Here is a 12,417-nt window from a genome sequence, read left to right on the forward strand (position 1 = left end):
AAACTGAGTACAGGTTAAGAGCACTTTCAACAAATAGACTTTTGGTACTTGGGGAAGCAAAGACTCTCATGTCCCTGCCTCTGGCAATGCTTGACCCACCAATGTTCTCATACAACAAGCCACACTGTAAAAGTTCTCATCAGTGATGCACTGTCTCACAGCCACCAGGACCCCCTTAGTTCTGCATGGAGTGGTGGAAAGATCACAGATGCCCACAGCTTGAAGAACACTCTTCTCAAACATGTATTTTTCAAAGTAGTTTTGTTATTCCCTAGCACCTACTTCAACTTTGTAATTTTATAGAAGGCTTCTCAGGCTTGGTTTAATAAATACATTGATTGTTTTGCGATGGCTGTCTCTTTTTACAGTTCTGAGAATTCGTTATTTTGAGGCTTGTCAATATTTATATCAGTTTGCATTATCTCCCAGTGTTTTTTGATTGGGATGCTATTGATGTTAGGGATAGGTCAATTCTTCATTGGGGGAAGGGTCTCCAGCACTGCAGAATATTAATAGTCTTAGCTTTCCTCTGCAAATGCCAGTAGTGCCCCCAAATCACTGACATACCACAGATGCTCCCCAGTACTTCCAGATGTCTCCATGGGGAGTGGCACCACTCCCAACAATGCTGTGCCTCAATTTATCACAGATTACAGATGAGTGAGATTTGCAAATAGCCAGGATTGAATATCACAAGGGAAAGTACACACTTGGCAGGTGGTCAGCCATCTTCTTCCTGTACACTCCTCCCTTTCCTCTTTATCCTTTGGACTCTGGAGTTTTTACTGCGAAACTTGTCAAATCTGCACTATTTCAAAGGGAAAATACTTCCAGTACCTTAGAGGGAGTGCAATGGGGAGGGTGTAGAAAGCTCTTTTTAGAATTTGGATCTCATTAATTTGATGTTGTTTGTTTTCATATGTGACACATGATGTTTCCAGGCTCCAAATCTATCCATCTCTCTGACAATTATTGCCTATACCTAGCACAAAGCTGGTGGCTTGACATGCTTTTATTCTGTTTTATACTTACAACAGTTTTGCACCACTTAAAACATTTTTCACATTCCCATTTTCTGGATGAAGAAACCAAGGCTTTAAAAAGGTATGAAAAATGGCCATACTCAACTTTCTGACCCCAGTGTCTATGGTCTGGCAATAAAATGGTCTCTTGCTATCAATCTAGTGAAAAAGTCTTGGGGAAGGAATGGGGATGAGGGGGCCAGAGAAAGGTTTCTATTCAAAACACATACAAATCTTCTCCCCCAGGACACAGCAAGTGGCATCATTAGTGTCCAACCTGTCATCACCAGCTGGAGTTTTAGCTCATCTCAGATCAATGGGGGTGGGGGGTGGGGGGAATCTTTGTAGGTAGTTTTCTAATTGGCACTGGGAAAAGGATAAATTGGATATCAACTCACTAATAAGCCAGGATAGAGTGTGGGCACCAATAACAGCCAGAGTCTGCTGTTGCCTGGAGATCTTGGCTGTTGCATCTTCCCCCGCTTTGCTGCACCCCCCCCCCCCCGCCCCCGCCAAGACCGGATATCCTGGGAGAGGGAGGAAGGAAGGAAGGAAACTGGCTGGTTGGTCCTAAGGAACCTGATACAGTGGTTTCCGGGGCTCTAGCATGGGATAAAGCAGCAAGAGCAAACAGATACTGTGACCCATTAACACCATTCATTCCTTCCTTCATTCATACCTGCATTCATTTGGGTTTTTTTGTTTGTTTGTTTTTGCCTTTTTGCCATTTCTTGGGCCGCTCCAGCGGCATATGGAGGTTCCCAGGTTAGGGGTCGAATCGGAGCTGTAGCCGCCGGCCTACGCCAGAGCCACAGCAACGCAGGATCCGAGCCGCGTCTGTGACCTACACCACAGCTCACAGCAACGCCGGATCGTTAACCCACTGAGCAAGGGCAGGGACCGAACCCGCAACCTCATGGTTCGTAGTCGGATTCGTTAACCACTGCGCCACGATGGGAACTCCCGTGCATTCATTTTGTAATGTTTCTTGGGCGTCTACTACCTGCCAGATTCTTTTCTAGATGAAGAAATCGCAACAAAAAACAAAAAACAAAAAACAACTACCCTCCCAGAGCTTATATTCTAATGAGGGGACACGGATGGTAAACATATTAATAAGTGAAATAACGTATGAGATGGAGATAAGTGCTTTGGGCAAAAAATATCTGGGAAGGGAGAATAGAGCTTGTGTGTTGGGGGTGGGAGAGGGAGTTGGATAGAGCTTGTGCGTGTATGGTGGGGGGAGTTGATTTTAAACAGTGATCAGAGATGCCCTCAGGAAGTGACATTTAAGTAAAGATCTAATAACATCACCATGCTGGGCACTGTTCCAAGCAGTTCACATTTATCTCATTAGTTCTCCAACCCTCTGGCTATGATCACTCCCATTTTATAGATAAAGAGACTGAGATTAAAAGAGATCAGTGACTGCAGAGATTATACAGCCAGTATGTGGTGGAAATAGGATTTGAACCCGGGCAGTGGGAACCTCAGTGGTTGAACACTTGAATGTTGGTACAAAGGGGGTTTGGGAGAGGGCAAATGAGGTCTCTGTGTGCACCCAGGAAGTCAATCAGTGCACCCAGGGCATGTGTGGGCCGATGGCTCTTCATCTTTACTGAGCTGCATTGGGACTCTCAGTGTCTGTGGCTGGGGAGTTCCGTCAGGCAAGGTGGGTGGGGGAGGGAGCTCACTGCAAGGGTTGTCCTGGGACAGAGCTGGGCCAGCTGCTCCAGTCAATAAGGCCAGGACCTCATGGGCACTCCTGCACTCCTGGTGGAGTTCGCAGCAATTGAAGAGGGCCATGGAGGTGAGCTCCGGAAGGCCAGACTGGAAGCACAGCTGCCTCTAGTAGAGAAAACAGCAGTGCAGTGGAGCCCAGCGCACAAAGGGTGCAGGGAGCTGCACACTGCAGGGATCGCGGGAGTCCCCAGTGCATTCCGGGAGCGCCCTGGGTGTAGAACCCAGTGATGGAGTGGTGCGCGGGAACCCTTGGGGGATGTCAAGAGAGGCGAGGATAGGGTGCCTGCGCAGCAAACGAGAGAGGACTATGACTTGTTGGGACAGAAAGAGTAAAAGGTGAGCCCGCATACTGCCAGTGAGAGGGGCACAGGAGACACCAAGAAAGGTCTGGAGAGAGCAACTTCACTGGAAAGAAGGGCCAAAGAGAGCCAAGAAGAGAGAGCTGCATAAGAAGAAGCACAAAGTAACTGCTGCCCCAAAGAGAACGTGCTAAAGTGTGGGATGAGGGGTCCCTTGGGGATCGTCCGAGAGTGTCAGACACAGCGCTCTGGGCGCAGCAAAGAAAGGACTAAGAGCTGAAAGACAGTGCCACGGACAGGAGGCAAGGAGGGGCACAGAACTCGGACGCTCGACAATGGGGTGTGCTTTTGCCTGCTAGGGCGGTGTGCTTTGAGGCTCTAGAAAAGCGGGTTGAGAAGAACTGGATGAGCGCCCTGGGAAGGAGGCCGGGAGAGAAGTCCTAAAGTCCAAGGAAGAACTTTCCCGGGTGGGAGAGCATGCACCAGGGGCGCTGGAAGGAAGGAAATCCTGCCTGGGGGAGGCTAAGTCTGGGCTCTGAACGCCACAAGGAGCAGGGAGAAGGCGCTGACGGGTGGGGTGGGGTGGGGGGCAGGGAGACAAGGGAGGCTGGGAAGAGCCCGAGAAAGGTGAGCAGGGGTGCACCGGGTAGTGAGGAAGCGGTGGAGGGTGGAGAGTGCTCGGAGTCCCCAGGAGGAGATCAACGCCGCCACCTAGGTCTCCCCTCCCTAGTCGCTTCGGATCCTAATTTACTCACCATGATGGAGAAAACTAAAGCCACGATGTTGATGGGGTACGCGGGACAAAAACACGAGACAATGGTGAGCCACAGGTAGTTCCTGGGCATGGGCACATCCTCCTCGGTCTTGTCATCCTCAGTGTTGGCCTCGGGACTGCTGTCCAAAGCCCTCTTGAAGTCTGAGCCGGGAGCGTACTGAGACATGGGCGAGGCCGGCGCGCAGGGAGGGCAGAGGAGCGCAGTCTGCACGGTCCCAACTCTGGCCGCCGGCTCCTGGCGAGTCTCTGAAAAGCTAGCAGCGCTGGGCTCCAGGGAGATGTAACCTCACCCCTCCTGCGCCCTCCACTTGCACCAGGGCTCAGGGACCCAGGCCAAGAGTCAGCACAGGAGGGAGGGAGCGAGTGGGGGAAGCAGTGGAGGAGAAAGAGAGTCGGCCAGCCTGAGAAACAGAGGAAAGGCGCTCCTTGACCATCAAGCCAGACAGACTCAAACTGAAGAGTCCAAAAAGGAGGCTCAGGGAAGGAAAAGCAAAGACCCTTTACAATGCAAACTGGCTCACGTGCTGGCTGAAGCTGACCAGCTCATCTTTTTAAGCAGCTGATTTGAATCCATTCAGTGTAACAGTAGGCGACCCATGTCTATCCAATTGACCACCCAACCCTACCCAGGTGGTAAGAAACTTACTACTTCCTCTTGACTTCAACGATTTGCTCACCTGCCCCAACCTTCTTCTAAGATTTTGAACACTGAGCCCCAGTAATTTCTCTTCCCCAACAGTTGGGCAGGGAACAAGGTGCTCAGCTTTGGGCCCAACCCTTCACACACACTGCACGGAGGTGGGGGGGGGGGGGGCTCTGGAGCCTGGAGTGGAGTATGGACAGGACTGTGGGCACCACTTAGGGTCTGCCTGGGTGCCCTCAACTTTCTCTTAAGTGTGGAAACTAGGAGTCCTCCTCTCTACTTTTCCACCTATAGGAGAGAGAAGCAGGTAAACCTAACTAATGTAGACAACCCAGGTAGATAATTGAGATAGGGAGAAGAGTGAAGGGTCCATTTGGGGGACCAGGGTGAGGATAGCAAGTGCATCAATATTTAAGCAATTCACAAAAAAATGGTATGGACCAGAACTGGGGCTCCAAACACAGACAGACCTGGGAAATTGTTACATATGAGTTGAATGATCTCAGGAAAACTCCTTCACTTTGCTGAGCTCCAGTTTCTTCATCCAAAAAAAGTAGAATTATAAGAGTGCTTGCCTCATAAGGACATTATAAAGACTATATAAGATCGCATATCAAGCTGGGTGATTCTAAGTGCTAAACAAATGCTAGCTATTATTAGGGTGGTATTTCCCCCCCCCCCGCCCCCAGTATATTCATTACACAGTAAACTGTTGCAAATATTTCACAAAAAAATTCAGAGAGTCTGAGTTGGCAGGATGAGAAAGCAATGCAAGTAATTTTAGTATGCACAGTCTCAACAACAGTTGCTCACACCATCACATGTAGAAATGAGATGAGGAAGTATTACGTATCTGCTTGGCTTTCTCAGAACATGAATTGATTGTCTGGGATGTTCTTACCCGTCTCCTGGGCCATACTGATTTGGTTGTCTGCCTCCCTCATTGGACTGCAAACTCCCAGAGAGAGGGACCTGTCTTGCTTATCTTCGTGTCAGCCCTTGGCACAACAGCTGGTATTGTGCTTAGCATAGCCTGCTGAGTGAACATATAAGTTGGAACAGTCCCTTCTTCACCATGCCTTCTCCCCCATTTTGGTTGGTTAATTAAAGTGGGAATAAACCAAAGAATTAGATTCATTTACTGAGTTCTCAACCAAACCTTCACCCTGGCTGTTCCCTCTGCCTGGAATGGTGAACCTCCAGAATGTCAGGTGTCAACTGAAACGTCATGTCCCCAGAGAGAAAGAGAGAGAAGAGAAAGCTTTTCTTTAGATTTATCAAGTATAAGTCAGCATAATTATTATATATTTTACTAGCTTTTTTTTTTTGGTGCCATGTATTACTATTGTTACTTATTTACTTGTTTGCTGTCTATTATTTCTTGAGACTATAAGCCCTGGATTTTGTTCAGGGCTGTATCTCCAGCACTCAGAACTGTCCTGGCACATACTAGGAATGCAAGAAGCAGTTTTTAAATGAATGAATAAGAATTACCTGGGAGTACTGAAAAATTACTTCTGGATCTGGACCAAGACCTACTTGAATTAGAACTTCCCAGGGTGGCACCCCAGAAGGCTGTATTTTTAATACCTGAGAAATCTGCATTCTTAGAACACTCCCCAGGGATTTTGATGTAACCAAACATTTTCTCAAATCCCAACAAGGTCTCTAGTTCTCAGGATACAGGTCTGGATCTTTAGTTTGGAGGTCCCCTTTGGTGCCTCCAACTCAGCATGTCAAAGGTGAAAATGTCTTCCCTAAGAACTGGCTTCTCAAGGCTTGGTTCTTGGCTAATGGGTCCTGCTTATTTCTCTAACCTCCTCTCCACCCAATCTTTCTTCCAATCACTAGGCCTTTTTTCTTTTTTCTTTTTCTTTTTTCAAGTAATACACCTAGCCCTTTCCTATCCCAACATCATGCACTTGCTCCTCCTTTGTCCTGGAGATGCATCCCTTCCTCTCTTCATCTTCTGGGTTCTTTTCAGCTTTTAGGACTCATCACCTCATGTGACCTCTGCAGAAAGTCCTTTCCTGACCATCATATCTAAAGCAGGCTTATACAATCTTATTCTCTATCCTATTACCCTGTTTATTTCCTTTATCACCGTTATCACAACCAAAAATTGCCTTATTTGATTATTGTCTGTTTCCCCCACTAGAAGGTAAATTCACAAAAGCAGATTTTTTTTCCTGTTTGGTTCACTATAGTGTCCCCCATGCTCAGTTCCTGGCCCTGAGTAGGTACTCAGTAGATCTTGGTTGACTTAATAAACCATGCATGTAGTCATCCAAGTTAGGAACTTGGGGACATCATTCTTCTCTTTCCTTCAGCCTCTACCTCAACAGTCATCAAATTTTACTGATTCCATCTCAAACATGACTCTTCATCCTCTTTTTCCCATCCTCATGGCCAGCGTTCTAGTTACAGCTCTTACCAATAGTGAAAAGGCTCCAGTGGAGGCTATATGAGCCATATTTGTGATGTGATTCTGGGGAATTTAGTTGGTGTGACTCAGTCCAAGGATTGGGTACCAAATGGAATTTTGCTTTTTCAAGGTCATGAACTGCACCATCCACCCCAACCCACTTGTGTCATCACAGGAAATACACAAAAAAGGGTTGTTGACCCAGCATAGCCAATCTCCTCTGCCAGGAAAACTACTGTTCGACATTGGTCCAATACCCTGGAATCATCAGACATTTACTGAAAACCTACTCTGTGCACTCAATACATTCTCTAAATTCATTAACACATTTAATTACTACAGCATAATGTGTAAGGTAGGTGGAAAAGTTTCCTTTTTACAGCTGAGGAAACCTAGGATCTGATAGGTAAAGGGTCTTGTGTAAGGTCTGATAGCTGAATAGAGGTGCCAGGATTCGAACTATGTTGAAAATACTTGTTCATCTAGCAGGTCCACCCAAGAGAGTTAGACGGATATCTCTGAAGTGTGCTGGAGTTTTTATACTCTACTCAGGGAAGATGGATTAATAGCTTGTTGACTGTCTAAAATGTAGTAGTGAGGAGTTCCCGTCATGGCGCAGTGGTTAACGAATCCGACTAGGAACCATGAGGTTGTGGGTTTGGTCCCTGCCCTTGCTCAGTGGGTTGGCGATCCGGTGTTGCCGTGAGCTGTGGTGTAGGTTGCAGATGTGGCTCAGATCCCTCGTTGCTGTGGCTCTGGCGTAGGCTGGTGGCTACAGCTCTGATTCAACCCCTGGCCTGGGAACCTCCATATGCCGCAGGAGCGGCCCAAGAAATAGCAACAACAACAACAACAACAAAAGACAAAAAAAGACAAAAAAAATAAATAAAATGTAGTAGTGAAACTTCGATCACTTGAAATATTTACAGTTAGATTGAAAAGAAAGTTCCCATACCAGAAAGTGTAATGTATACGGCACTTATTCTTAAGGGATGCATTAGACCACTCAACAGGGGTTTCCAGCTCTAATTTCCTGAGCTTCACTAATTTTCTCTTGAGAGGTCAATTTATTGCTCTTGAATGAAGCTTACTGGCTGATTGCTTAATAATGTAGCAATACCTTCCCTCTTTTAAAATGAGAAGAAAGTGACTTCCTAATGGCCAGTCTAGGAGGTGGGGAAAAGCTCACTGTAGCTTTCTGGATCCTGATGTAGCAACTTAACCCTTTTGACCTTTGAAAAAGTTTTATTTCCAAATGTAAAAGTAACATATATTCATTCTAGGAAAGTTGGAAAATGAATAAAAGCATAAATAAGAAATATCAACTATATCCTACAAATCCAGTGTGGATAAAACCACTATAAAATAAGGGCTACTTCCTTCTAGTCCTCTTTCCACATGTGTCTATGTAGTATCACTCTTGACAGCCTTTGCAGATTTTCATTGCTTGCATAATTTCCTGTTCATGAGATGGATTATTATCTATATAAACATTCTCTGATCATTAGGTATTTAGATTATTTTTAGTTTGTTTCTGTTGCTAAACAAAACATGAAAAACACTGTGGTGGACAGCTTTTTACCCAGTTATCAGCATCTGTGATGATTTCTTTACGACTCATGATCTTACAGGGCAGATACCCACCTGTGAAGGGGAGAGAAAACTCAGATTTTTTTGTTTGAGAAATGATAAGATGTGTACCAAGTGGTAAAATTAAAATATAGGCCAAGGAAACAATCACAGATTCAATGGACTATAGAAATGCGATGATTCAAAGGAGATAAAAGGAGATGGATTTAAAGAACAGCTTCTCAATGCCAAACGGATCTCCAAATCTACAATATTCAAGAGGGTTATAGTGAATCTATGATTTTTGATGTTAGTTATATCTAGGATTCCATGATAGAAGGAGGGAGGGAGGGAGGGAGAGAGGGTGAGGAGAGAGAGATACTGAGAATCTATCTGCTGATCTGTGCAAATGCAAGGGAAAGGTTCCAGATCTTCAGGAATGGTAAGAAGTTGAATGCATTTGCTGCCAAGTTTTGCATTAGTCTCAACTACCAGGCTTTAGTAGTCATAAAGTAACTGCTGTGGTCTCAGGGGCTTGCTACAAAAGAATAGCATCCTTTTGGCTAATATTATTAGAAAACCATTTACCTTTCCAGTTTCTAACATTTTTGATCCTCTCACAAAGGGAAGAAAAGAGCAAAACAGGAAAAAGGGAGTGTGAGGGGGGAACAGATTCTGTACAGTTACTTTTTTAAATCATAACTTTTAATGAAACCACTTGAAAATAGAGGGGCATAAAACACAAACACTCTGACTTAAAATTCAATCCTTTTCCCATTCATCCTCCATTGTACCAGGGGACTATACTCACTCCATCATTTTTATTGCTGATTGGGTGCTTATACATGTAGTATGTATGTATGTATGTGTGTGTGTGTATACATACATACATAGGCACACACATACATGTATGATATATATAATCAGTTGATAATATATAATAATGATAATGCTGTGTTGTGGACTATGCGACTTCTGGATGAACCTGTAATAAAAAAATTAATAAAGAAAAACATCAATTAAACAGAGTTGGGAGACCAGAAGTGGAAGCTCTCAAGCCCTGGATGGTAACAGAGCCAAACAGGAAGTGAAAAGCCATGGACGCTGTTGACTATGGCTCTCCCAGCTGCCTCTTGCCCTGTGGGGACTTGCATGGGGCTTGTCATGGTTGCAGACCCCGCACTGCAATTCTCTGCTGATCCTGAATAAACCCACCTTTGCTAGAGAAATATCTGACAGTCTATTCAGGTCAAGAAATCACTGATAATAATTAGCCAATATTATCAGAGTGATCATAAAATCAGAAAGAAACCACCCATACCCAAACATACTAGCCACTGATACTCCCATGCTCCCTTCTAGTCCTTGAGTATATTCAGGTACATTTTCACACACTTGCAGTCATCCTATATACGTATTTTTTAAAAAACCTTAAACTCTATACAAACCTTTCCCAAGTTATGATCCTGTTGGGCTGCACCCTGCAGGCCTACAAGCCCCATATCCTTCAGATCAAAGAGCCCGGAGTTAGCAACAGAGACATCAATGGTTTAACAGATATGGGATCTTACATGTCTGAAGTGAGGTCCTGGAGCAATACCCCACCATGTGTGGCAGATGGCGGGTGGTCATAACTCCAAGGAGGGACGGGAACTGACATCAGGCTGGCTTATCAGTTACCAGGGAAACTAGCAGAGGGGCCCACCCCTTTGATAAGTTATCACGGTGGAGATGTTCTGATCTAAAGGTATAGAAGAGTCACAAGCTGGGGTGGGGGCAAGTATGTAGGAAGGTCAGTCATGTAAGGAGGATGTAGGTGAAGCAGTCACTGGTCAAGCAGGGAACATTCGGAGAGCAAGAGAACAGCCATCTTGGGTGGTCTGATCATCCAGATCCTCTGCTGAATCATTTCTGGTGACTTTAATAATTTAATGATAATTGAACTTTTTCTCTTGTTTTGGTGCTCTGTCACCCTTTGTGTGAAAAAGAAGGTTTTTTTTTCTACCCAGAACATTACCTTGGCCTCAGTGGAGAAAATGGAGACATTCAAGGCAAGTCTTCCCTATCTGACTGCACCAGAGTCTCCTAAAGCAGAATCATTTCCAAGGAATCAGGACTGCAAACTACATTGGGTCTGAAGGCTGAAAGTTGACCTGTGGAATGGCAACCTGGAGTAGTGGGGTCCTAGGGGTGCTCAATGAGCAGGTTTGGCCTGGAGAGAGGGTGTTAGGAAGACTGAAAATGACTGGACAAGGATGGCACTTATAATGTGGACTCAAGAGGGAGAACTGGGTGTCTATGTCTGGAGTGTATCATTTGGTGCACCTGAGTTAAGGAGACCAGATGTTCTGGTTTTGTTAACCTGTATCATACTTTATCATTTAAGTCTCCTTATTCTCTCAAAAAATATTTGAGAAGCTACTATATGTCAGGCACCATTTTAGGTGCTGGGGATATAATGGCGAACAAGAGAGCCACGATCCCTACTTTTATGGACTAACAAATAAGATCCTAACAGTTTGCAATGAAGGCAATAAAACAAGATAATGTGATAGTGACATGGGGGAGTGGAGTTTTTTTAAATTAATTTTTCAATTTAAAAATTATTATGTTGAGGCACAGTTGATTTACAATGTCATATTAATTTCAGGTGTTACAACATAGTGATTCAAAATATTGACAGATTATACTCCATTTAGTTATTATAAAATACTGGCTATATTCCTTGTGTGGTATTATATATCCTTGTAGCTTATTTTATACACAGTAGTTTGTACCTCTTCATTTCCTATCCCTATCTTGCCCCTCCCCCCTTCCCTCTCCCTATTGGTGATGACTAGTTTGTTCTATCTGTGAAGGGAATAGAGTACTCTAGATGGGGTTGCTGGAGAAGGGATGCTAGATACATTCTCTTGAACCCTAGAGCCACTCCCCACCCTCTTCGCTGACCTGGTAAATTATCTTGAATGTTCTATATCCAGCCCAAGCAAATATGGCTCACTGCTTGTTTTTACAAATAAAGTTTTATTGAAACACAACCACACTCTTTCATTTAGGTACTGTCTTTGGCATTTCTCATGCTACCATGTAAGAGGTGAGTAGTTGTGACAGAGATTTTTACGGTCCCTAATGCTGAGAAAATTACCATCTGGCCCTTTTTGGTTTTGGCTGTGCCTGCAGCATGTGGCAGTTCCTGGGCCAGGGACTAAACCTGCACCACAGAAGTAACCAGAGCCACAACAGTGACAAGGCCAGATCCTTAACCCACTGGAGCCACCAGGGAACTGGTCCTTTATAGGATAAGTTTGCCAACTCCCATTTCATATCAATAGGCTTCCTTGCCCTACGGTTTCAGATGGGTTTGGTCAAGAGGAAATTCTGACATTAGATCAGAGGGGGAGAAGAGAGTGATTTCGGGCTATTTTCCCCCCAGAGCTCCTTCCCTGCTTGAGCCTGGTTACCTTGAGCTGGTGAATCACTAGATTGAAGATTGCAACCCCATCTGGAGGCAGTCCTCTCCATGGAACTCTCCTTTGAGATTCCAGACAGCCCCTGCCTTCTTCTCTTCAGGTCTGAGATGGGTACCAACCCCTCTTTTGCTTCTGCAGTATTGCTCTGTGCTTCCCTACACCTTTGTAACTAGTCCTGCTTCTAGTGTTTTAATGTGAATGTGCCAAGTGAGGGGTGCTGAGTCCAAGACTGACTTAGAAGTTCTCCTTGCAGAGGTAACATATGAGTAGAGAACTGATGGCAAAGGAGAAGCCAGACATTGGAACATTCCAGGCAATGGGAATGGCATGGGCAAAGGTCCTGAAGTAGACAAGAACTTAGGATGCTTAAGAAATAGAAAGGAAGCCAGTGAGGGTAGGAGAGGAAAACAGGGCCAGACTGTGTAGAACCTTTCCAACACTGGCAAGGAATCCGGATTTTATTCTAAAATT

General features: G+C 45.0%; 1 protein-coding gene across 1 annotated transcript in view; it reads right to left on the reverse strand.

Moving 5' to 3' along the window:
* TMEM233 (transmembrane protein 233) overlaps positions 1-4,123 on the reverse strand; it is a 40,279-nt gene extending 36,156 nt beyond the window's left edge. Inside the window, exon 1 of the mRNA XM_047762328.1 lies at positions 3,820-4,123. Within this exon, the coding sequence (XP_047618284.1) occupies positions 3,820-4,005 (186 nt within the window). The 5' untranslated portion in view covers positions 4,006-4,123. The remainder of the gene's footprint in view (positions 1-3,819) is intronic.
* Between the last annotated feature and the right edge of the window lie 8,294 nt (positions 4,124-12,417).

This window comes from Phacochoerus africanus, chromosome 15, assembly GCF_016906955.1.
Source record: "Phacochoerus africanus isolate WHEZ1 chromosome 15, ROS_Pafr_v1, whole genome shotgun sequence".
Classification (NCBI taxonomy): domain Eukaryota; kingdom Metazoa; phylum Chordata; class Mammalia; order Artiodactyla; family Suidae; genus Phacochoerus; species Phacochoerus africanus.